At 37.5% G+C, this 26,175-nt stretch overlaps 1 protein-coding gene across 1 annotated transcript; it reads left to right on the top strand.

Annotated features, from left to right (window-relative positions):
* Positions 1-4,123: 4,123 nt before the first annotated feature.
* Positions 4,124-23,869, top strand: MED1 (mediator complex subunit 1). The gene is made up of 17 exons (XM_017648565.3): positions 4,124-4,362; positions 6,409-6,515; positions 8,522-8,600; positions 10,076-10,130; positions 10,235-10,367; positions 11,053-11,081; positions 13,159-13,230; positions 13,751-13,825; positions 14,274-14,347; positions 14,687-14,776; positions 15,469-15,580; positions 16,083-16,207; positions 16,472-16,590; positions 17,330-17,531; positions 18,939-19,034; positions 19,153-19,258; positions 20,387-23,869. The coding sequence occupies exons 1-17, from the start codon at positions 4,338-4,340 to the stop codon at positions 23,622-23,624; spliced, it is 4,737 nt and encodes a 1,578-aa protein (XP_017504054.1). The 5' UTR covers positions 4,124-4,337; the 3' UTR covers positions 23,625-23,869.
* The last annotated feature ends 2,306 nt before the right edge of the window (positions 23,870-26,175 follow it).

The following is a 26,175-nucleotide window of genomic DNA, read 5'->3' as shown; positions in this document are numbered from 1 at the left end:
TCACATTTAGGGACCATCTATGGCTCCTCTGGAATCATTTACCCTCTTAGCTTCACACAGAAGATTGTAATTATAAACAAGAAAAATAGTATCTTACACGGCTCTTCATTTTTTACTTTTGAAAACTTCACACCCATTAACTCATCTTCACAACAACCATCTGAAATAGGGTTGTTAAAGTAAGGAAACTAAGGCACAAAGAAGTGAAGTGACTTATCTGTTTCTTCATTCTTTTCTTCAAAAAATTTATCTGTGATATTGTAAGGCCCTTCTCTATGTAATAGTGACCACAGACATAAGGCCTCAAGTAGGATATAGACAATACCTTCATACTACAAAATATAAGGTGATAAATGTCGTAAGAATGATACAAAGCACTGCAGCAGTTCAAAAGGAGGTTGGGAGTGTTAAGAGAAAGCTTTATAAAGGTAGGGCATTTGAGATGGTTGGGGAAGAGCAGATAGGACGTGTACAGGCAAGGATGGTAGAATCAGTCTGTATAGGGGCCAGAAAACATGCTGAATGAAGACAGAAGAGTTCACTCTCAAAATCATTCCCTGAAAATGTTCTTGTTGCTTTTGATCACATGGGTACCAAAAAAGTTTTTTATACAAATGTTTGAGTTCATAAATCTTGGTTAAAAATGCAAAAGATAAAGTTTTCATAGCAACTTTTTAATAATCTATGGAAGTAAAGTTAATACTATCAAGAAAAAATGGATGGAATTAAGTACTGGAACTCAGCTGTGGTAACTACTCATTTATAGCTGCAAGATGTAAAGTTTCCCACTAGTATCTGCCGTGCTGGCTGACTTAATGGGCCAATTAGAGGAAGTGACTAGCCCACCTTATTAAACATTAGCATGAGTTCAGCAAAATTACTCTGATTTTTTTCTATCTTTCAAGTAAGATCAAAACTTACTCTATTTTCAAGCTTTGTAATTTTATAATTTAAAATTTCCTAGCTACACTTAGTATAGACATTGTTATCTGTACAGAGCATTTCCATGAGGAAGTGTAGCTGTATATCTAACATTGATACTTTGGGCATAATAATAAATTAACAAAAATTTTTGAGTACCTATGATTATAGTGACCAATTGTATTTTCAGAATTCGAAGTCAGGTGAGCCCATTGAAGACTGGGGTTGTGTTTTCATGTTTATAATACCCGAGCTCCTGTACACATGTATAAAGACTTCATAGATGCTTGTTGAGCATGTTATTAGACAACAGGAAACATTCTGAATATGAACTATCTTTGAAAATTTTCACTTGGATAAATGCTCTCTGTACTTTGCCAATATTAAGGTTGCTAGATTTGTATTATATAATATTTGGAACATACTTTTATACTAAAAATATTCATTGATCTTCCGAAATTCAAGTTTAATTGAGCATTCTGTATTTTATCTAGCAACCCACAACCCTATTGATTTTTTTGTTTCAGGTGTATGACAGAGTGATTCAACATTTATATACATTACAAAATGCTCATCGTGATGGGTGTAGCTCCCATCTGCTACCAGATCAAATCATTACAATATTATTGATTTTATTCCCCATGTTGCTTTCATCTCATGACATTTATTTTATAATTAGAAGTTTTATCTTATAATCCCCTTCATCTATTTTGCCTACCCTCCTCCCGAATCCACCCTTACCCACCAGTTTATTCTCTGTATTTATGAGTCTGTTCCTGGGTTGTTTATTTGTTTCTTTCCTCATTTGTTTTTTAGATTCCACATGTAAATGAGTTCATATGGTGTTTATCTTTCTCTATCTGACTTATTTCACTTAGCATAGTACCTTCTAGCTTCATCCATGTTGCCTCAAATGGCAAGTTTCATTCTTTTTATGGCTGAACAATATTCTATTGTGTATATATATCACATCTTCTTCATTCATTCATCTATATATGGACACTTAGTTTGCTTCCATATCTTGGGTATTATAAATAATGCTGCAATAAGCATAGGGGTGCATACCTCTTTTTTAATTAAGCATTTTTGTTTTCATTGGGTAAATACCCAGAAATGGAGTTGCTGGATCATATGGTATTTCTATTTTAATTTTTTGAGGAACCTCCATACTTGCTTACTTACCATAGTGGCTGTGCCAGTTTACATTTCCATCAACAGTGCACGAAGATTCCCTTTTCTCCACATCCTCTCCAACACTTGTGATTTCTGTCTTTTTGATACTAGCCATTCTGACTGGTGGGAGATAATATTGCATTGTAGTTTTGATTTGCATTTTTCTAATTAGTGATGTCGAGCATCTTTTCACATGTCTGTTGGCTATCTGTATGTCTTCTGAAAAATGTCTATTCAGTTCCTCTGCCTGTTTTTTAATTGGATTATTTGTTTTTTTGGAGTTGAACTTTATGAGTTCTTTATATATCTTGGATATCAATTCCTTATTAGATATATCATTTGCAAATATCTTTCCCATTCAGTAGATTGCCTTTTCGTTTTGTTGATAGTTTCCTTCACTGTGGCAACCCTATCAGTTTATCCCAACAATATGCATTGAGTCTCTAACAGGTATCAGGAGCTGGGCTAGGCAATGTCATTACCCAGTAGTGGAAGAAATAGACCCAGTGTAGCCCTCCTGGAGTTGACAGTCTGGCAGGGAAGACGGGCACTTAACAAATCATCATGTATTTAATTAATTTTGATGGTCAAAGTGCTAAGGAGAAGTTTGTGATAATATAACAGAGAACCTGATCAAATTAGGGGTTAGAGAAGGCTTGTTTCTCTAAAGACTTTAAACTGAGATCTGAGAAAGAGGGCCTTAACGAGGTGATGGGGGTGAGGTGGGAGAAGGCATCCTAGCAGTTAAACAGGCCTGTGCAAGGATGTTGAGAGAGGAAGGAACGCAGGAATTGCACATGAAAGAAGCCAGTGTGGCTGACAACCAGCAAGGGGAGAAGGGCTGAGTCTAAGCAAGGCTTTGTAGATTTGCCTAGTAGATCCAAGAACAGTGTTTAGTGATGGGGACTCAGAAATGAGGGGCAATTTCTGCTCCAAAAAAACTCAGTGTAGTAACTCAAAGGAAAGAATTAAAAAAAATTGAATTCTACTATTAAGGAGCATGGTTACATTTCTATGGCAATAAACATGTTCCCAGACATTTCCAAAGATTTGTTCTCTTTAGATTTACACTGCTATGCCTAGGTGCTCACCTGAACTGTAGTCATCTGCTGGAAAGGCTTTGGAGGATGTTCGAATAGCATTTTTGAAATGTGGGAAAAGCCCGAGACTAGAGAGCTAGTAGAAAGCCACTGCTTACTATCCTTGAAGCAAACTAGGCAAATCCCCATTTTCAGCTGATATTTTAAAGGATGTGTATGGAAAAAGAACATTAAAGAAAAAAAAAAAAAGCCTTAACTATATCAAGAATTTTCACCCAGTGCTATCTTGGTTCTTCAGTTCTAGAGGCTATCAACTTCTTAGCATTACTAGATTTCTCTTTGTGAGAGTTTACTGGAATGAGATATGCCCACACATTCTTTGTGACTTGTAGTGTTGAATAGCTCAACTGCTTACTTTCATTATGATTACAAAAAAGGGACACAATCAGTTGTGAACTTTGGAACCCTACATATAATAGCATCTGATGCTCTGACTGATGCAAACAAGTTTACTTCAATCCCACCTCCCAGATCTTCAAAAAATAAAAACTTGTAATTGCTTCAGAAATACTTCTGAAATTCAAAAATAGGAAATGGGAATTAAATGTATTGGGCTGGCTTGGAACACTATGTTATAAAGTGCCAATTATCTTTTTTTTTTATGGCATAATTACTCCACCTAGCATCTCAAGAAAGAATATTATCTTAATATTCCTGATGCCAACACTCTTCAAAAGACTAGTCTTACAGTAAAGAGAGCCAGGGATTTTAATTTGCGAACTGCTTAAATGCCAAAAAGAAAACGCCGATAACCGAAGAAGGCCGAGAGCAAAGGAGAACCAAGGCGTACAACAAGCAACGTTAAGTACGAGCCAGCCAACAGCTAAAGGAACAGTTCGAAGAATCTCGCGAGAAGCACCACATTCACCATTTTCCGCGATATTTTGGTACCCAGCCCTTTTCCTCTTTCTCGCAGATCACGGTTAATCTCGCGATATTTAGCAAGTTCCGTTGGGGAAGATGGCGGCGGCCGCGAGCACCTTACTCTTTTTGCCGCCCGGGACTTCAGACTGAACCTTCCCGGGAAGAGTGGGGGTTGCTGGAACCCTGCTTCCCGGGAGCCTGAACCAGCTTGGTTCCCTCGTTGGTGGTGGGGAAGGGCTTATCCTCTTGTGTAGGACTTAGGCCCTCACCACCGTCAGGATGAAGGCTCAGGGGGAAACCGAGGGTGAGTGAGTGACTGAGGGGGAAAGCACGGGGCGGCAAACAGCCTGGGGGATCCAGTCTGTGCAAAGAGCTAGGGGGCCGATACCTCAGGTGGGGCCACTGTCCCCAGGGCGCAGAGTCCAAGAGGCGGGCTACGTGTGAATTTCAGATCTCACTGCCTGCCATGGTGATAGCTCCGACTTTGGGGTAATGGGGGCTCCCAACTTCTCGGAAGGTTTCCAGCTTATCTAGGGGCAATCATTTGGGCCTTGGGGCATTTTTAGCCTAAAGTGAAGGGAGACAAAGTGAGTGAATCTAAAACATGCTTATACCTCGTTCCAGAAGAGATGTCTGAATAATGACAAAAACAGTAATACAGAGCTAGGTGCCAACTTACTGGAGGATGTTTTGGCGTGAAGGAAAGTAGGTCTTTATAATATTAAAAGCCTGCAGTTCCCCAGAATGTCACAGTGTTCCGATCTGGTGCTATTATATACTTTAAAAAATGCTTTAGATTCATCCTTTCAGTGGCTGGAGTAACTTAGAACTTCTGAAAAACAACTTTGTGGAAACTTAGATTTTCTAAAAGTTACACACACCTGTTTAACTGCTTCCTTATCATTTTGGGCATAGTTCTGTTAATACAGATCATTGTGTTACTGTTCACTCATCTCCACTTTACTCTGAGTTTCATAGGTCAGGGACCTTCTCTTACTCATCCTTGTATTGTCCTGGCACATAATATTTGCCCAGAAAATGTTTGATCATTTGTGTAAAGATATTTGTCATTAGACTTCTCAAGGAAAAGAAGGGAGGTGTGTTTCCAAGAGGAAAAAAACGGTATACTCCTGGGTACAGAGGAATGACAAGGTTAAAATGGAAACTTGTTGAGGCAGAAATTTTTGTCTAGTTTGTTCACTGCTGTATCCCCAGCATGTAAAATAGTGCTTGAATGAATGAGTCTTGAAAATGGGAATTACCAAAAATGTGTCCAGAACAATACACTGGCGAAATGGCCTGCAAATCATTTTTCCAGAACCTGTGGGCATTGGAAGAAGTTTGAATCTTGATTTAGAAGATGTCAATGCTTCAACTTCGTTGACATTTTGTTTTTCTTTCAATGCCAACATCAACTGTCAACGTTTTCTCTAACATAAGCGCAACTAATTATGAACTTTTCTTTGTTCGCATTTCAATACTCTTTAAAATTTTTTTAAATAGTATCTTATTTTGCATTTCAGTAGTAATTTAAAAAATTCTGATTTTAAGAATATCTTTAAAAAGTTCTGTGTACAAGTATATCTTACTTTGCTTTGTGTGATGGTTATTTCCACATTAACTTAATAGACCCATCACATGTGTCACCTCAGGCATACTGTGTGTTTTTGCATTGTCAGAGGTCTCTAGCATAGGTTCTTGCTCATACTAAGCAGCAGAAGAATTCAAGTAAGGTTGGAGGACAAAAGTTTATTTACCCACAGTCCAGGAGCCATTTTCTTCTACCTTTCTCTTACCTCCACTGGAAACTCAATCCTTTAGTCATTGACGTCTTTCCTGTCCATGTAATTTTAGTTTGAATTAAAATATGAAAAACTGAATGGCAAATAAAGCCTGGTTACTTGGTAATACTTATAAACTGATCTCTTAAAGTTATGTCAGAAAATTAAGAAAGGCTGTATTTTCACTTTGAAAACCACTAACAACAGTAAGGCCATGTATGTTCTACATATATCATGCAAGGGATTTCATGCATATGGTGAAATGATTTTGTCACTTAATTTTAGTCCTGACCTTGAAACATTAGAGATAGTTCTTTTTTGGTTTTCATTAAAAGTTTGAATAGAAAGCAGTCTTGTTCTATGGTGTCCTCTAGATAAGACCCATAATTTGTGTGTCTTGTCTAATTAAAAATAAATTATTTTTAATATGTTTGTTTTGAAGCAAATGAAAGTGAAAAAATTTTCTACTGTTCTTGCCAGGATGAAGTATGGGGATTTCATTTGCAAGAGAAACCATGGAAGGTCTTGAAAGAAAAGTTTCTAATGATGTTTTCTGATTTATATTGTAGAGTCAGAAAAACTGAGTAAGATGAGCTCTCTCTTGGAACGACTCCATGCAAAATTTAACCAAAACAGACCTTGGAGTGAAACCATTAAGCTTGTACGGCAAGTCATGGTGAGGATTGTGGTAAAGTTTATAAAGTGCTGTGCATAGATAATTATTTAATAAGCCAAGTTCCCAGTGTAGAGTTTTTCAAACTAGTTATTATAATGTGTCTTCAGGTTTTATTTATCTAAACACCTGAGTACATACATGGTGGCTATCAACCTTAAGAGTCTACCTAAGAAGATTTATTTATAAAATGTGCTAATCATAAGTTACAGTACTTTGGGGTACTTCAGGCAAAGGTGCTAAGAAATATACCTATAAGAGACACAATGTGATAGAGTGGTGTAGAGAGCCATTTATTCTTCACTTCCTATTAAGCTTTTAGATTCTAATGTGATAGTACTTTTCATTGTATTAATATTACTAGTAGAGTTTACAGTTCATCTTGTTAACCTCTTTCTCTACACTACTACTACCTTAGTCATTCACCAGTATGGGGAGCCCTTAGTTAAGTGGAAGACAGTGTGGTAGCTGGATGTTAAAAGATCATCCATATGATTCCAGTAGTAATCAAATGATGGAAAGAAAACTTTTACCTGGGCAATGGTTATATGGATGTTTTCACTTGCTGATGATTCATGAATCTCTTCAAGATTCATATACTTTTCCATATATATACTAATACTTAAATGCAAGTATTTCCTGCTTCCCACCAAACCTCATTTTGGGTCCAGAGTAAATTCAGTTTAGATTTATTAATAATCTCTGAGTCTCAGTTTCCTCATCTGGAAAATAGAGGCACACAATACCGGTCTTCTTTACCATACAGTTTTTTGTTGTAAGGATTGAACGAGATTATGGATAGCAAAGTGTTGGGTTTCTAAAAGATTTCTGTAACTAAGTTTTACAAATATATGTGTATCTTCTGGCCCAGGATTGTGTACATAGGTTTTGGGTTTTTTAAAGTCTTAAGTAAAAGAATGGTGATTTTTTTCAGTCTGGGAATTCAGAGGTTGTCATTTTTGTATTACAAGGTAGCCATATTCTAGTTTGAAATATGTTTTATAAATGAAACTATCATTAGAAAGACACCATGAAATAGAGGAGCTCCAAGTGGCTACTAAGGCCCTCTGTTGGAGTACAAGTATGTTGGTTTGGACACCAGAGCTTCTATTGTCTATTTCTCAATTTTGCAGATTCAGAAACCTCATTTTATTGGTATACTAAGACTTAGAAGAGTTTTCAACAACTGACAAATAAAATATCAGTAGATTAACATGTGCATCAGAATGCCAATTTATTAATTTACAACAGACCGTTTTATCTTTACGGTTATGAAAATACTAGTATTCATTGTCCAGAGCACTCACTTATCTATTCAAAGTCAGATTATTGATTAATCACATGTTTTGTTTTGTGAGGGTGGAGTTAGAGAAAATAAGATAGATTTAGGGCATGGAAAAGCTCAAAAAGCTGTCCTTGTAGCATAAAACTGTTCACATTTTCAGAGACTGGAATGTTGTATAGAGGGAAACTTCTTCCCTTAGATAGGGTTAGAAAAACTATGCCAAATATTTTGCTATTTGGAGTCCCTTTTCTAGATTACATGGTCTGTTTCTCAAAGTCAATCTGGTTTTACTATAGTCTGGTTCTTTGTCTTAGATTACATACAAATCACCGTGTTGGATTTGAGAACTGTCAAATCTCCTGAGCCATCCCATTCAACTGACTAAATCTTTGGGTGTGGTTATTTTATAGGAGGCTGATCTCATTTATTACATTGTGATTCTCCTTAATTTTTCCCCAAAGGTTATCTTATTTTAGATCTGGGAGTATATTTTTCTACCTTCATGGATGTGGATATGGATATGGATATATCTGTGTATATGAACTTGGATTGACAGTAACAGTAGACTATCTAGAGTATACAGACTATAATATATAACCTACAGACTACAATATATAGCCTGTGGACTATCCTGAAGTATTACTACTAGGATAATGTGTACATTTACACGAAACACTGTTGGTTTGGTTAATTTTTACCTCAAATGTTTTCCTACTAAACACAGGAAAAGAGGGTTGTAATGAGTTCTGGAGGTCACCAGCATTTGGTCAGCTGTTTGGAGACATTGCAGAAAGCTCTTAAAGGTTTGTAAATATCTTTGAAATATGCTGATTTCTTAAAGCCCCCAGTTTAAGAAAGATTATACTTACACTAGAAATATAAATTGAGATAGGTCAACCTTCTATGCTAGGTGTTGCTCTTGCTTTCATTATGGAGTTCAGATGAGCTCTTACCCTAAACTTTTGAAACATTTATTTTTGATCCTATTTTGGAAGCTGCTCAAAAGAATTATGATGGTAAGTGTAAGACAGCAGGAGAAACTTTTTTTTTTCCCTTTACATAGTCTCTTCTAATTAACTCTCAGAAGATTTTAACTCAAGAGATTTTTATAGTGTTTATGGATAATGTTTTCAGGAAAGCAAACAAATTTAAATCATGAGCTTGATTTTCATGCTTATAATTACTACTTCTGTCTAATTGGGAAATAAAAATTAAAAACAAATTTTATTCTGATCATCACAAAAAAAACCTGATTCATCTAAATACTGTTTTTTCTCCCACCTTGGATTTCCTTTGAAATTTCAAGTCAGAGGGGTTCCTACAACCTTTATTACCCCTTCCAAAATTTCTTTCCCTGATAAGAAACCCCATTTAGTTCATCAAAATATAGAGGACCCCACTTTTGTGGGAGTAGGTTACTTGCAGCACAACACAGAGTTCCAACTTTGAAAACTCTGGTGGCCCTCCCAATGTGTGGAAGTATCATACTATGTGGAGGTGGAGGCTATTGCTTTTTTTTTTTTAAGTTGTGGTAAAATGTAAGATTTACCATTTTTACCAGTTTAAATGTAGAGTTCACTGGCATTAAGTACATTCACATTGTGCAACCATCACCACTAACCATCTCCAGAACTTTTTAATCTTCTCAAGCTGAAACTTTGTACCAATTAAACTATAACTCCTCATTTCCCCCTCTCCCCAATTCTTGGTAACCACTATTCTATTTCCTGTCTCTAAGAATTTCACTACTCTAGGTACTTCATATAAGTGGAATCATATAGTATTTATCCTTTTGTGACTGGCTTATTTCACTTAGCATAATATGTTCAAAGTTCATCTATTTTGTATCAGAATTTTCTTAAGAGAAATGAATATCTCATTATATATATATATATATATATATATATATACCACATTTTGTTTAACCATTCATCCACTGATGGACTCTTGGTTTGTTTTCACCTTTTGGCTATTGTGAGTAACACCACTGTGCACATTGAGTGCTTGTTTTTATGTTGGTTTTAATGTTAATCTTGTTTAGCAGATAAATGTGTCTTCTTTAAATTAAAGATAATGTCCCAATAAATAATGCAACCATTATTACTGCTTAAGTTAGAGCTAAGCCTTACTAATGTTAACTTTGTATAAATTATAAGCATTTGAACAATTGATGTGTTTGGCTTTGGAAGGATGGATATACTCCTCAGGGTGTTTCTGTCTGAAGAATAGAATTGATTTGGAGCATCCTTTTTGATTTCCTTTTTTCACCCTTTTATAGTAACATCTTTACCAGCAATGACTGACCGTTTGGAGTCTATAGCAAGACAGAATGGGTAAGTAGTCTATCTGTAGGCAAAAATGTTTAACTTAGTGTTGACTTTGGGTAGTTTTATTTATGTGTCTTCTATTAATTTTTGTTTTGGTTTGTTCCTGCTAGACTGGGCTCTCATCTCAGTGCCAGTGGCACTGAATGTTACATCACGTCAGATATGTTCTATGTGGAAGTGCAGTTAGATCCTGCAGGACAGCTTTGTGATGTAAAAGTGGCTCACCATGGGGAGAATCCTGTGGTATGTGTTGTTGATATTTTATTGGAATCTGTGGGGTTTACATAGGAACATTAACTTTGAATTCTTGGGGTTTGAAGTAGCTTGGGTTTAGGTTTTTCATGAGCCACTGTAGTGATGATGTGATGGACTACAATATCAGTAGTTATAGAATAGGATTTAGAATAACACGGGTCCATCTCTGACATGATCCAAAGGCTTTGACAATTGGAAACACCAGAGGAACCCTTTCCATTTCAGATCAACAAACATGAGCCGCAGTTGAACAGTAGGTACGAGGGATGCAGAGATAAATAACTTGGAAGTTCCTATCTTCAAAGAACTTATAATCAAGAAGGACAGATAATCCTCTGCATAACTAATATCTCTGAAACATCCTGTAACAGAGTTGAATGTATAATGTGTGTAACCAGACATGTGGATATGGAGTCCAATGATGGCATTAGAGAGGTCCTAATGTTTTATACAAGTCACTGAAAATTGATTCTTTTTTGATCTTTAATTTCCCACCCCAACCCATGGTTTACCAAGTAGAAAGAAGATGCTTTTTGATATCTTAATATAAGGACCTTCTATAGTTTTAATGTTTTTGTTATAAACCATGTATTGTTAGTACAAGAGAAAACTTTGAATGTCTTCAGAAGTCTTAAAGTAGTTTAAAATTTCAATATAATTTCTTTAATTTCAGAGCTGCCCAGAGCTTGTACAGCAGCTAAGGTGAGCAAATGATATTTACATTCACTGATATTGGCAGACAGTGCTGTTCTTTATAGCTAGATTTTGAGGCTGGTCAGAAGTTACTTTTCTGAGAAAAAAAATTATTTTCTTGGGTCAAGGTTGTTGAGATTCTCAAGTTACTCATTTCTCAGAGTCAACTGAGCTTGATTTCTTATTCTACCTAATCTGTCCTTGGGTTTCTCAACTTTGGTAGTACTGACAATTGGACTGGAAAGTTCTTTGCTCTGGGAGCCTGCCTTGTGCCTTGCAGAATAGCTAGCAGTATCCCTGGCCTCTCTCCACTTGTTGGCCAGTACTGTCTCCTGGTTGTGATGTAAAAATACCTTGATGTTGTCAAAGGGCCCTTGGAGGGCAAAATCTCTCCTGGTTGAGAACTACTGATCTAGACAGGAATTCTGTGTGGAACAAAAATAAATAGAATCTAATTTAAATCAGAAAAGGCTTGAGAGAATGGCATCTATACCATGAAAGGAACTTTTTTCCACTCTAATTTTGAGGAAAACTGCTTTACACTTAAGGTATATATGTGATAAACTCCCATCATAGTGAAGTGCTAGAGGACAGCCCTTGAAGACAGTCTGTTATAGCAACTGATAGCTTTTTCCATTGACTTATCTTTTCCCTTTGAATTGAGTAGGAATTTCCATGCTTAAATGTAAACCCAGAATTAACTTTCTGGGAATATGAGAAAGTCATTACACCAATTTTATATAGAGAAGTTCTCAAATGCCACATGGAGATGTCTTGGAAGGGTATTATTATTATTAAGGAAATAATTTCACATTCAGCCTTTTCAACAATCAGTTTAATGTGCTTATAGCCAAGTGCACAAAATTCGAACCAGCTTAAAAAAATGCAGTGCAACATAAAAAAACAAATTTTCTGTGATTTCATTGAGTCAGTAAGTCTAGCAAAGGTGTATTATCAGAATAGACAAGTAAGGCAATATTCTGGTTCTAATCTGGAGTAGGAGACTGCACAAATGTTTGAACTCATGGTGTTCTAAAGTTAATTTGTAAGCATCTTTGGAAGTGGAAATCTCAGAATATTAGCTTTTACCTGATATTTTTGGTCACTTTGTGTAGATGGGAATTTTTTTCTAATTGAAGTATTGTTGATACACAATCTTACATTGGTTTCAGATGTACAGCACAGTGGTTCAGCAGTTACCTGCATTATCAGATCCTCACCCCCTTCTAGTGAGGTTACTAGTACAGATGGTGATTTTAAGCTAGAAATAAATTTTGCTGCTGCTCTTGTTTCCTTTTATTGTCTTCATGGCACTTTGGGCAGTAAATGTTCAACAAATGTTCAGTAAATGCCTGACCCAAGTAGCTGATTTTGTCAGGGTAATTTAGCTTTCAAGAAACATTTTTTTTTTTAAATTTGAAAAAGGATAACAGAGAGTTAGAATTGTTCAGTTGTGTTGGATTCCAAAGCCTGCTCACAGAAGCCCGTTTGACTAAGAATCCAGCCGTAAATACTGGATTCTAGGAAGCCAAGGGTCATGGTAATAGTTTCTTTTCCCTGGAGCAGATCTAGTCATGGGAACATATTGGAATGTGTGGTTTGCCTCCATAGTACTAATTCCCTTTTCTCTAGATCTCCGATCTCTCTCATGTTCATTTTCCTTCTCTGTTCTTATGTTGCCGTATATATGCAAATATTCTGTCTTCCCAAATTACTTCCATTTTCTCTCCAATTGTTATTTTTCTTCATGACATCCAGTCATTTTGGTTACATATTAAGAAGAAAAAGTGATTTATTTAAACCAAGTCTCATTACTTTGGAGCAAAGTAGTATATGAATTGTTAGATCTTTTGAATTTCTTTTATATTGCTTATTAGCACCTTTTCCAGAAAAATGGGGCAGAGAAAGGAAACATTTCATTTTCTTTTGTTACTTTTGACTGGTTTAGAAAACTGGCTGGGAGAAAAAAAATAAAGCAAATTAGTAAAATTAGTTTTATATAGCCATGACTTTTGGTACTTTGCTATTGAGATTGAGTAGTAATTGTATGTTTTATTCTCCTCCCTCTCCCCTAAACTCCCTATAGGGAAAAAAATTTTGATGAATTTTCTAAGCACCTTAAGGGTCTTGTTAATCTTTATAACCTTCCAGGGGACAAGTAAGTATTACTATTTTTGCTTTTGTTGGAAAAATCAATACGAATCTAGAAACCATTTTATGCTTAGAAATTTGCTACATCTTCTGTCTTTGTGATTTCCTTCTTATTCTGACAATGTATAGCTCAGATTTCAACTTTGTCTTTTAAGCCTATTTTAAATAAACAGTATCTGCAGTAATGGATTATAATGCTTAAAGATAGACTATATTTTTGAGATGTCTTTAGCATATCTATTTTTAGGCTGAAACAAAGTAGGTATTGTGTAACAAGTTTATCTTTTTTTTCAAACTACCTGGGATTCTACTAATCTGCTAGGCTCTTTTAAACAGATAAAAATTAGCTTTGAGAAATCACTATTGATATTTTTTCTTTTTAACCTTCTAAAGGTTTGTTTTTTATGGATCTTTTAATTGCCTCTAGTATAGACTTGCCGTCTAGATTTTCTGTTTAATGTTTGTGGATATGTGGATATGCATATTTTTCAATTATTTAACTCTCATTCTCTTCACATACTTTCTAGCAAACTGAAGACTAAAATGTATTTGGCTCTCCAATCCTTAGAACAAGATCTATCAAAAATGGCAGTTATGTATTGGTAAGACCATCTAAGGTGTCAATTCTATATGACCTTTCTGGATACCTTGTTCTTAAAGTTTCATCTAGGGGATTTCTAAGGTCCTGTTTTATTATACATCTTGTCTATCTCCTTTCTCTTCCCAAATAATGGTTGCATTCCATTTACTGAGTATCATTATCCATAAGTTCGTTAAAAAGAACCACAGGTTTTATATGCAGATTTGTCAAACTTAGCCTCCCATCTGATAAGTAGTCTGTTGTAATTTTTGTTTACCATATTACATACTAATATACACTTGGGAATAATTCCTTCACTTTGAAGGTGAAATATAATTGTTACATACCCAATTACAGCACAGAGGCATTAGAGTAGTATTATAAGACTTAATAAGAGCTGGATTCATCACATTGTGCACTAATACCTTTAAGACTTATATACAAGTAAACCTAGATCATTTGTCTTGCAGGAAAGCAACCAATGCTGGTCCCTTGGATAAGATTCTTCATGGAAGTGTTGGCTATCTCACTCCAAGAAGTGGCGGTATGTGATCCTATTTTGCTTATTTAGAAAAATGTCTAATTTTAGTTGAGGGGTCATTATTTAAATCATCATCTTGGGTTTATAAGTAGAGGGAGAAAATAGTCAGTTTTTCTAAGGTGTCAACACCTGTTCTCTCCAGCTTTATTATTATTTTTAATTACAAAGTAAATTGTTGCCACTAGAATCAGTATTTACACTACTGTCATATTTCATAAGCTGCTTTGGAGCATAAGTCCTCATATCTGTCAGTCTATTTTCTTGTATATAGTTTATAGAAATGGGAATGCTTTTCTTTATAATTTACCTGATACAGATGTACTGATAATTTTTTTTCTATAGGTCACTTAATGAACTTGAAGTACTATGCCTCTCCTTCTGACCTGCTTGATGATAAGACTACATCTCCCATCATTTTGCATGAAAATAAAGGTAAGACTTCAACTGTAAAGCAACTGAAGGTTCTGTCCAGTGTTTACAAAATATTTTTAAAATTTTGAATCCTGGGCCTTCTGTTCTCCTGGTTTGCTACTTCCTAAGTTTGCCATCTCTACCAGAGTTTGCACCTGATAGACACACACACACAAGATACACATATAATAATAAAAACCTAATGAGTTAGTGAATGAAAAGATATAAAGCATCTGACTTGAAATAATTCCCTTTAAGTCAATACTTTAAAGGTGAAGAAACTTAAACTTACTCAAGAATTACAAAAATGGATACTATTTTGTTTGTATTTTAATATGCTGACACATAATGAGAAATGGTGTAATACCTTATTTGGTTACTTCAATCATTGACAATCCTATAACTATAATTCTATTTAAATGTACTCTGACGTTGGAGAAACTATGTATATGTCAGTAGTGAGCCTATTAAAAAACTTTTCTTGGATTGCGTTCTGTGTATTTTGTTTTATTTACTCACAGAGAAACATTAGTTGGCTAAAAATAAACTTAACATTTCTAAGATATATAGGCATTATAATATCTGACAAATAGGGTTGACAAATTATGCATAAATTGGCCTGTTTTTGTGTGTGTATATGTCTTTTTTTTTAATGTTAAGATCCTAATAAGTTTGTGGTGCTTTGGAGAATGACTTTTTTCCCCTCTTCCCAGTTCCTCGATCTTTGGGCATGAATGCATCAGTGACAATTGAAGGGACATCTGCTATGTATAAACTCCCAATTGCACCATTAATTATGGGGTCACATCCAGTTGACAACAAATGGTAAGTAAGTTTAATATAATTCTAGGATAACAAAGTCAATTTTTTCAACTTCAAGCCCATATGAAACAAGTATTACTTATACTTGGCTCTTCCCCCACTTTTTAAAGATGGGCTTTTTGTTTTATCCATTTAATTTCTCTTTTCATTATCTATTTAAGTGTTTCTTTCTGAAGTCTGTTCATAAAACATGTTCTCTATCCTGAAAGAGAAGAGAACTGTGCTGATTCCTCTGGTTTAATGATTGCTTCATTTTATCTTATGGCATTCATGTTGATTTGGGGTTATGTTGGAGTAATAATTAGAGAACATGCGTCAGGATAGATGTTTGCCTGAATATGTTAGAGTTAATAGAATGTTTTGGAATTGGAGGAAGAAAGATCAAAGAGTGAGCTTTTGGTAGGCTTTGTGAATAGGTGTTTATGTGATAGGGACATGTTTAAGAATGGGGTAGATTTTTCATTTTCATTTAAAAAATACTACCCTTCCCCTTCTTTTTTTGAAGGACCCCTTCTTTTTCTTCAGTCACCAGTGCCAACAGTGTTGATCTTCCTGCTTGTTTCTTCTTGAAATTTCCCCAGCCAATTCCAGTATCTAGAGCATTTGTTCAGAAACTTCAGAACTGCACAGGTGAGTTTTAAGCATCAACAGCTAATAGTTAACACAAATGTGAAAATCATACTGCAAATTTAGATTATTTTAGACCTCTTTCAGTTTTGCAGGCCTTAAAAAAGTACTGATGGGTATAGATGTTATAGTACTTTGTACTAGTAAACGCTTAGTAAGTGCTTTTTGAAACATGGCCGTAAGAGGTAGAAGTCATGAGGGGAAAACTGAGCTATTGAAATTTTGATTTTATTGTGATCATTATATATATTGATCTTGTTTTTCCAGGAATTCCATTGTTTGAAACTCAACCAACTTATGTTCCCCTGTATGAACTGATCACTCAATTTGAGCTGTCAAAGGACCCTGACCCCCTACCCTTGAATCACAATATGCGATTTTATGCTGTAAGTAAGCCCTATGGATTGTTACAGGTTATGTTTAGACCCAGAATCTTCCTTTATAGGATTATTGAGGTCAGATAACATTCTCTTGGACCATTGGATCATATCTGAAACATACTGAAGAAAGAAAGCATGAGCTTCCCAAGTCAGGAAACAAAAAATGTCCATTTCATTGTTGAAATTTTGGATGACAGTCCTCTAAGGTATTCTTAACTTCTATAGGCTTTTTAGTAGGTGTTAAAGAATTCTTACTATTTAATTCTTTCAAGTGCCATGAACTTAAAATCTGGAAAGGTCCATCAAGTACATACAGAGAAAATGGTGCTAGAATGAATAAATTAAGGAAGGTTCCAAAACCTCATCTGGACTTGAATATATTTGAATGTTTATAATAGTCTAAAGTAGTTCCCAAATTCTGGCTGCATTATAATATATAGGGTGTTTTATTAAAAGTACAGATTGTGTATTTATGGCTTAGGTACCTTTTATGTAGATTTTGAGGTAATTTTTATGTTTTGGCTAGGTTAGCAAACCACTAGCAAATCTTTAACAAAAAGGGGTCTTTTTAGTCAGATGAGTAATTGGCATTTATAACATCAATTGACCAAAGAATGCCCTGTGGAGTTCTGTTATTCATTAAGAAATTGCTGATTTTTGAGGAGCTAGGTTTTTCAGGGTAGTTTGTGGTTGGAGTACAACAGATGAGTAAATAGAATTTGTTCCCTTTCTTCTTTTTGCCCAGGCTCTTCCGGGTCAGCAGCACTGCTATTTCCTCAACAAGGATGCTCCTCTTCCAGATGGCAGAAGTCTACAGGGAACCCTTGTTAGCAAAATCACCTTTCAGCACCCTGGCCGGGTTCCACTTATCCTAAATTTGATCAGACACCAAGTGGCCTATAATACGCTAATTGGAAGCTGTGTTAAAAGAACTATTCTGAAAGAAGGTACTGCATTTCTCTTTGAATTATTTATTAGGAGGGGGAAACTGATTATTCTAGCAGTTCTTTAATTTTTATGGCCCATCACATTACCTGTAGAGCTTTTAAAAATACAGATACTTGATTTCCATACCCAAAAGAACTGAATTAGAACCTCAGTGGGATGAGTTTGGAATCTAGTTTAAGCTCCACAGATAATTTTGATGGACTCAATCTGTAAATTGGCATTTGGAAACCAGTATTATTTTGCAATGGACTTAAATCTTTTCCTACATACAGTGATATAATTAGTATCTAAGATATATAAAGTAGAAACTTGCAGCAGATAATGAAGACAGAAATTGAGATGCTGTAGAAAGAGAGTCTTGGTTTCTGTTGTTAGGACAATTCTTCCCAGCTCTTAAGTTTTAAGTCTTCTTCCCATTCTTTGGAGAACTTAATCTTGTATCTTAAAAAGGGGTACGAGACCTGTACTCTTTTCTTTTTCTCCCAGGATTCTGGAATGCTGATATTTTTTCAAACAATTTGCTATTAGAAGCCTTGATAAGAATTTTGGCTGCCCTTGTTAGCCACAGTTAATGTTTTTACCTTAGTTGTATAGTACTTAAGTGATAGAGATGTATCAGTGCAAATGGCAGGCAAGAAGAAACAGGGATGATAAATCAGGAGATACCTTTTATGGGAGTAAGAATTGCTTTAGAAATGAGTGATTTTAGCATACTGGAGTAATGACACATATGCATGTGTGCTTTATGGTCCTTCTGTTTCATGTATTTGAATGCTAGGAGAATTCTCCAAATAGCTTCAGGGCATCTAAAGGTAATTTTGTAAGGTAGTTATGAAGTTAGTCCTACTACATGCTTTCTCCCAAGAAAGTATATGATCCAGTCTCTGGGCTATCAGCATGTTTTGCTTAGGAACCTATAATGACAGTTGGATATATGTGTGTTTGACACAAATGTTTTAGATTGTGGCTTTTACCTACATGCCTACCAAACTGTGGGCTGATTGGCTCACAGCTGCAAACACTGATAGGAAGCAGAGTTTATGGAAGTGATTCTGGAAGTCTGCTCACATGGAATGAAAAACTCCACTTGGCGACATTTATTTTCAGAATTCACTTTTGAGGCAGCGTGTTTGTCTGCCAAGGTCTTTAATAATAATTTAGGGATTAAATGCTGTAATTTTAGAAAATTGACATTTCTTTACTTCTTTGTTTGGAGTATTTATAACATAAATTGGCACATTTCTTGGACTCTGATTCCTGTGGATGACTTAGTAAGTTTTGTTGTAAAAAATACGGGTTTTAGTTTCCAAGGAGAGAGAAAGAATTTACTTAAGGATTATTATTTACTACTTGTCTCAAGTCTTATATTTGGTTGATTATTTCATGATCCTTTCCTTTGCCTTTAGATTCTCCTGGGCTCCTCCAATTTGAAGTGTGTCCTCTCTCAGAGTCCCGTTTCAGTGTATCCTTTCAGCATCCTGTGAATGACTCCCTGGTGTGTGGTGAGTTGTATGGGTGGCTAGCACCTCTCTCAGAACAGCAGTTTGGTCCCTTTATCTTTTTTTGAAAAGGAAGAAGCTGAATCTATCTCAAATATCTCCTATGTATTTTGTCTTTCAGTGGTAATGGATGTGCAGGACTCAACACATGTGAACTGTAAACTCTACAAGGGGCTGTCAGATGCACTCATCTGCACAGATGACTTCATTGCCAAAGTTGTTCAAAGGTAGCACTGGCCCTTTTCCGTTAGAATCCCATTAGGAGGAGTGTTTTTTCAGTATTAGAGTGACTTGGGAATTTAGGAGGAAAGCACATAATCACTGTTTGAATTCACCCTTCTCTGCTTTTGGATTCAAAACATTATTAGCTTTGGTTTTTAAAATACGAGATTAACAGGAAGTAAGGTAGGTTACTTGATGCCCCACACTAGGGCTTTTTTTAGGAGGGAAAGAGCTGAACTAAGAGTGAGATCTTTTTTCACTTATCCTCTGTGTCACTTTTTAACATTTGTAACATGCGAAATGACAGTATGTGGGAAGATAACTTAAGCCAGTCAACCTCCCAGATAACATTAATATGTAATTTTGAGATGTTTCTAGAGAAGATACTAGTGGCCTGATTTGTAAATAATTTTCATTGGAACAGAGTCTGTTCATTTACGTATTGTCTATTGTGGCTTTTGCACTAAGATGGCAGATTAGTTGGACAGAAACCATATGATCTTCAAAAGACTAAAATGTTACTATCTTGCCCTTTAAAAAGGTTGCTGACATATTCTAAAGTAAAATGTTTTCAAACACATGTTTATAAATATAAGTTTATCTGTAAGATAAAAAGTGCTTTGCCCTAAAATGAACAGGATTTCATACAAGTTGTAGCACTTTTCACCATATAGCTTTGGGGTGCTCTAAGCCATTAAGTTTAGAACTTGATGGGCTAAAATATTTTTCTAGTGGTTCATTAATTAAGATAAATAATATAATCCATTAATCACATGTGAAGCCCTGAAAGGAGGGCATTTTCTTAATAAGTTCATTTTTTATAAATTTTCAATATGATACCTAATTATTTGGACCCTTGTTTATGTCTATAGTTGGTTGGTTTTTGGTGGTGCTTCAAAAGAAGTTAATGGTTGACAGATTCTTTTTAGAATGAATTTACCCAAAGCTCTGGCATTTCATAGAACTACTCTTGCCTTTCAGGTTACTTGCCTTACCTGAAAACTACTTACCACAAACCTCTGATGGCATATTTAAATCTCAGGCAAAATTGAAGCCTGTTTTCCAAATGAAAAATTGATTTCATTCAGGAGTGAGTGCAATGTTAACTCTGTTTTTTCCATCTTATCTTACAGATGTATGTCCATCCCTGTGACGATGAGGGCTATTCGGAGGAAAGCTGAAACCATTCAGGCCGACACCCCAGCACTGTCCCTCATTGCAGAGACAGTTGAAGACATGGTGAAAAAGAACCTGCCCCCGGCTAGCAGCCCAGGGTATGGCATGACCACAGGCAACAACCCAATGAGTGGTACCACCACACCAACCAACACCTTTCCGGGGGGTCCCATTACCACCTTGTTTAATATGAGCATGAGCATCAAAGATCGGCATGAGTCGGTGGGCCATGGGGAGGACTTCAGCAAGGTGTCTCAGAACCCAATTCTTACCAGTTTGTTGCAAATCACAGGGAACGGGGGGTCTACCATTGGCTCGAGTCCGACCCCTCCTCATCACACGCCGCCACCTGTCTCTTCGATGGCCGGCAACACCAAGAACCACCCGATGCTCATGAACCTTCTTAAAGATAATCCTGCCCAGGATTTCTCAACCCTTTATGGAAGCAGCCCTTTAGAAAGGCAGAAGTCCTCTTCCGGCTCACCCCGGATGGAAATGTGCTCGGGAAGCAACAAGACAAAGAAGAAGAAGTCATCAAGATTACCACCTGACAAACCCAAGCACCAGACTGAAGATGACTTTCAGAGGGAGCTATTTTCAATGGATGTTGACTCACAGAACCCTATCTTTGATGTCAACATGACAGCTGACACCCTGGATACGCCACACATCACTCCAGCTCCAAGCCAGTGTAGCACTCCCCCAACAACCTACCCACAAACAGTACCTCACCCCCAACCCAGTATTCAAAGGATGGTTCGACTATCCAGTTCAGACAGCATTGGCCCAGATGTAACTGATATCCTTTCAGACATTGCAGAAGAAGCCTCTAAGCTTCCCAGCACTAGTGACGATTGTCCACCAATTGGCACCCCTGTTCGAGATTCTTCAAGCTCTGGGCATTCTCAGAGTGCCCTCTTTGATCCTGATGTCTTTCAGACCAATAATAATGAAAATCCATACACTGATCCAGCTGACCTTATTGCAGATGCTGCTGGAAGCCCCAGCAGTGACTCTCCTACCAATCATTTTTTTCCTGATGGAGTAGATTTCAATCCTGATTTGTTGAACAGCCAGAGCCAAAGTGGTTTTGGAGAAGAGTATTTTGATGAAAGCAGCCAAAGTGGAGATAATGATGATTTCAAAGGATTTGCATCTCAGGCACTAAATACTTTGGGGGTGCCAATGCTTGGAGGTGATAATGGGGAGACTAAATTTAAAGGTAATAGCCAAGCTGACACAGTTGATTTCAGTATTATAGCAGTGGGTGGTAAGGCTTTGGGTCCTGCAGATCTTATGGAGCATCACAGTCGTAGCCAAAGTCCTTTATTGACCACTGGGGACTTAGGGAAAGAAAAGATTCAAAAGAGGGTAAAGGAAGGCAGTAGCACCAATAATAGTCTGTCAGGGCCAGGATTAGATAGCAAACCAGGGAAGCGCAGTCGGACCCCTTCTAATGATGGCAAAAGCAAAGATAAGCCTCCCAAGCGGAAGAAGGCAGACACTGAGGGAAAGTCTCCCTCTCACAGTTCTTCTAACCGACCTTTCACCCCACCTACCAGTACAGGTGGATCTAAATCTCCGGGCAGTTCAGGAAGATCTCAGACTCCCCCAGGTGTTGCCACACCACCTATTCCCAAAATCACTATTCAGATTCCTAAGGGAACGGTGATGGTGGGCAAACCCTCTTCCCACAGTCAGTATACCAGTGGTGGTTCTGTGTCTTCCTCAGGCAGTAAAAGCCACCATAGCCATTCTTCCTCTTCCTCATCTGCTTCCAGCTCAGGAAAGATGAAAAGCAGTAAGTCAGAAAGTTCATCAAGTTCCAAGTTAAGTAGCAGTATATATTCTAGCCAAGGGTCTTCTGGATCTAGCCAGTCCAAAAATTCATCCCAGTCTGGAGGGAAGCCAGGCTCCTCTCCCATTACCAAGCATGGACTGAGCAGTGGCTCCAGCAGCACCAAGATGAAACCTCAAGGGAAGCCATCATCACTTATTAACCCTTCTTTAAGTAAACCAAACATATCCCCTTCTCATTCAAGGCCACCTGGAGGCTCTGATAAGCTTGCCTCTCCAATGAAGCCTGTTCCTGGGACTCCCCCATCCTCTAAAGCCAAGTCCCCTATCAGTTCAGGTTCTGGTAGTTCTCATATGTCTGGAACTAGTTCAAGCACTGGCATGAAGTCATCTTCAGGGTTAGGATCATCAGGCTCACTGTCTCAGAAAACTCCCCCATCATCTAATTCTTGTACAGCATCTTCCTCTTCCTTCCCCTCAAGTAGCTCTTCCATGTCATCCTCTCAGAACCAGCATGGGAGTTCCAAAGGGAAATCTCCCAGCAGAAATAAGAAGCCATCTTTAACAGCTGTCATAGATAAACTGAAGCATGGGGTTGTCACCAGTGGTCCTGGGGGTGAAGACCCAATGGATGGCCAGATGGGGGTGAGCACAAATTCTAGTCATCCTGTGTCCTCCAAACATAACATGACAGGAGGAGAGTTCCAGGGCAAACGTGAGAAAAGTGATAAAGACAAATCAAAGATTTCCACCCCTGGGGGCTCACTGGATTCATCTAAGAAGACCTCAGAGGTGAAAAATGTGGGGAGCACTGGTGTGGCAAAAATCATCATCAGCAAGCATGATGGGGGATCTCCCAGCATTAAAGCCAAAGTGACTTTGCAGAAACCTGGGGAAAGTAGTGGAGAAGGGCTCAGGCCTCAGATGGCTTCTTCCAAAAACTATGGCTCTCCACTCATCAGTGGTTCTACTCCAAAGCATGAGCGTGGCTCTCCCAGCCATAGTAAGTCACCAGCATATACCCCTCAGAATCTGGACAGCGAAAGTGAGTCAGGCTCCTCCATAGCAGAGAAATCATACCAGAACAGTCCCAGCTCAGATGATGGCATTCGACCACTTCCAGAATACAGCACAGAAAAGCATAAGAAGCACAAAAAAGAAAAGAAGAAAGTAAAAGACAAAGACAGGGATCGGGACCGGGACAAAGACCGAGACAAGAAAAAATCTCATAGCATCAAGCCAGAGAGTTGGTCCAAATCACCCATCTCTTCAGACCAGTCCTTGTCTATGACAAGTAACACAATCTTATCTACAGAGAGGCCCTCAAGGCTCAGCCCTGACTTCATGATTGGGGAGGAAGATGACGATCTTATGGATGTGGCCCTGATTGGCAATTAGGAATCTTTGTAAGACAAGAAAACATCACCAGAGAAAAAGTTTATAGACAAACCACCACAAGGGGCGAGTCAGACAGGTCTTACTTTGTGTTTAAGAATCTTAAATGGTATGGCTTTGATACCAATCTGGGTCAATTTAGAAAGGCATAGCTAGACCCTACTATGGAAACCATAGGGTTTGATTCTTGTTACCAAGAATCACTTGTTCCTTTGCCAGAAAAAATTAAAATACTTGCTTATTAAAGGGAGGGGGTGGGAGGGGCATAGGGAGAGGGAAGGGTGGGAAACAGCTTTGTGGGAAATACTCATATATTTTTTCCTCCCTTTTTGCATTTTTAGGCCATGTTTTAACTCATTTTAGTGCATGTATTTGAAGGACTGGGCAGAAAATGAAAAAGCAATACATTCCTTGATGCATTTGCATGAAGGTTGTTCACCTTTTTGAAGGTAGTTGTCCATTTGAGGCATGGGCAAATGAAGGACTGGTCATTTTGGACACTTCAGTAATGTTTGGTGTCTGTTTCTTAGGAGTGATTGGGGGGAGGGGAGATAATTTTAGCTATTTATTTGTAATATTTTAACCCTTTGTTTTTATACAGTGTTCTAATTCTATGAGGTTCAGGGTTCAAAATGATGGGAGGTGGAAGAGCAAGGCTTATTTAGTGGTAAGGAGCTTGTAGCTGGTGCTGGTCCTATAGCATCAGGTCCAAGCAATTAGTCAGAGCCCACCTTTGAAGTTAAGTAGAAAAACCATAATTGTATTTTTGTTTTAGGAGGTTTTTCATAGGGTTCAGACATCATATGAATATTAGAAGTATTACCCTGTAGAGGTATTGATTATAGTCTCTCTCTTCCTTTAAAAAAAGCTGGGCTGGCTTTTTGGGATGTAAACATGTTTTCAGATGTAGTAAGGTTTAATGTGGGACAGCATCCCTGACCCAGTGGCATGAAAACCATTACAGAATTAGTAGTTCTCCTATTTCCACAGTGTGCCAAAAGTTCATATCCCAGCATTTTGTTTGTAGGAGAACTGATGCCATTCCCGAGAGCTGGACTCCTTGTTTCTCTTCATCACAAGGAGAGGGAGCCCAGACTTTATTACTCCACCATATGCTCCCTTTGATAAAACTAAAAAATTTGCAGCCATAGTTCACTTAAAACAATTTCAAGCCTACTTGAACTAATGGAGGCCTGGAATGCTAGGTGGGCATGAAGATAAATCTTTGCTACTATGTAGCAACACAATTGGACCTTTTTGGAGGAATAGGTCTGAGTCTGGATTCTGGGGGACATCAATAAGAAGCCCTTCTCATAAATGTAGAAATCCAGGAGACCATTTGAGTGCAACACAAGTCTCAGTATTTGGAGGGTCCTCTCAAAATCTGCAGCCTTACTTTGATTTTTGACACCTGCACTGTGCCATTCCTGATGATTCTATTCAGGATCTGTCTGTATCAGTAGGATGGGGCACAGTCCCCAGCACAACTCTTCTGGATTAAAAACAAACAAGCCAGGTGATTCATTTGTGTGTGTGTGTCATAAACGGAGTGACTTCATCAGATACTGAAGAAGAAGATTCTTACATTCAGCTCTTCTGAAGGTTGGAATTAGCATAGAATTGGAAAATCAGCTTTGGCTTTATTTCTTGTTTCTGATTTCCTCTAGTGTTCTACCTTTTCTAGTTATCAGCTCTCAACAACTCTGCCACTTTTTTGTCCCAAGGTAATAAGAAGTAGGAAATGAAATATTGCAAAGTGGAGCAAAAAAAGTTATCGGTTACCGTATCAGAGTCAGATGTCTTGGGTGACACTAAGGAGGACATGAGCAAGGTGATACCAGAGTGCTTTATCTTGTGATGCTGATACATTAGCAGCCTCTCAGACATACAACCAGGTTGGATTTCTCACAAGTTTCTCACCTAGTTTTGAATCCTATCCCATTGGTTTCTGCAGAAAAGGAAAAAAAAAATTACATGGTTTTTAAATTTGTTCTGGGTGGGGAACATATTAAGGAGAATGTACTACATAGTGTCCCGGGCTCAGCTTCCCTAAGCAGAGCCACCAAATGCCAAAATGAGTAAACTGGGAAGCTTTTTTTTCTCTTTCTGTCTTCATCCCAGATCAAAGAATCCTGAGTTAGGATCTGGATGAAGGATAAGCCCCTGAGTTACCGATGGGCACACCCCACACATTGACCCAGCATCTGAACTTGCTTAACAGGGCGCCGGGGCTAAACTGCTTCACCCTGCCTGAGAACCAGGGAGCACTGCATTTCTCCACAGGGTGGAGGAGAAGAGGCAGAATATACCAAGCCTGGGACACCTCCCTCCTGTCTTGGTGTACTCATACTCCTGTTTCAAAAGACGGCAAGAACATGAAGTCAACTTCTACCTATCTTCTGTTGTTGGTGTCTTATGTATTAGTTTGATCTGATTCCTCTTGTCTTTTGGCTTCATGTTAGAGGTTCTTGGTCAAAACCTGCTCTGATGTACATGAAGATTTCAGGTTCAAAATCAGTATGTTTTAAAACAAGTGTTTTAGAGGGGAGAAAAA

This window comes from Manis javanica, chromosome 4, assembly GCF_040802235.1.
Source record: "Manis javanica isolate MJ-LG chromosome 4, MJ_LKY, whole genome shotgun sequence".
NCBI lineage: Eukaryota > Metazoa > Chordata > Mammalia > Pholidota > Manidae > Manis > Manis javanica.
The sequence above is the reverse complement of the archived record's forward strand: the minus strand, read 5'-3'. Positions and strand labels throughout refer to the sequence as shown.

Excerpts from the sequence above, each read along its gene's own strand:
- MED1 (XM_017648565.3), top strand. The coding sequence starts at position 4,338 with ATGAAGGCTCAGGGGGAAACCGAGG. Across the intron at positions 14,348-14,686 it reads TCTCACTCCAAGAAGTGGCG|GTCACTTAATGAACTTGAAG; the intron begins GTATGTGATCCT and ends TTTTTTCTATAG. Across the intron at positions 17,532-18,938 it reads AAGAACTATTCTGAAAGAAG|ATTCTCCTGGGCTCCTCCAA; the intron begins GTACTGCATTTC and ends CTTTGCCTTTAG.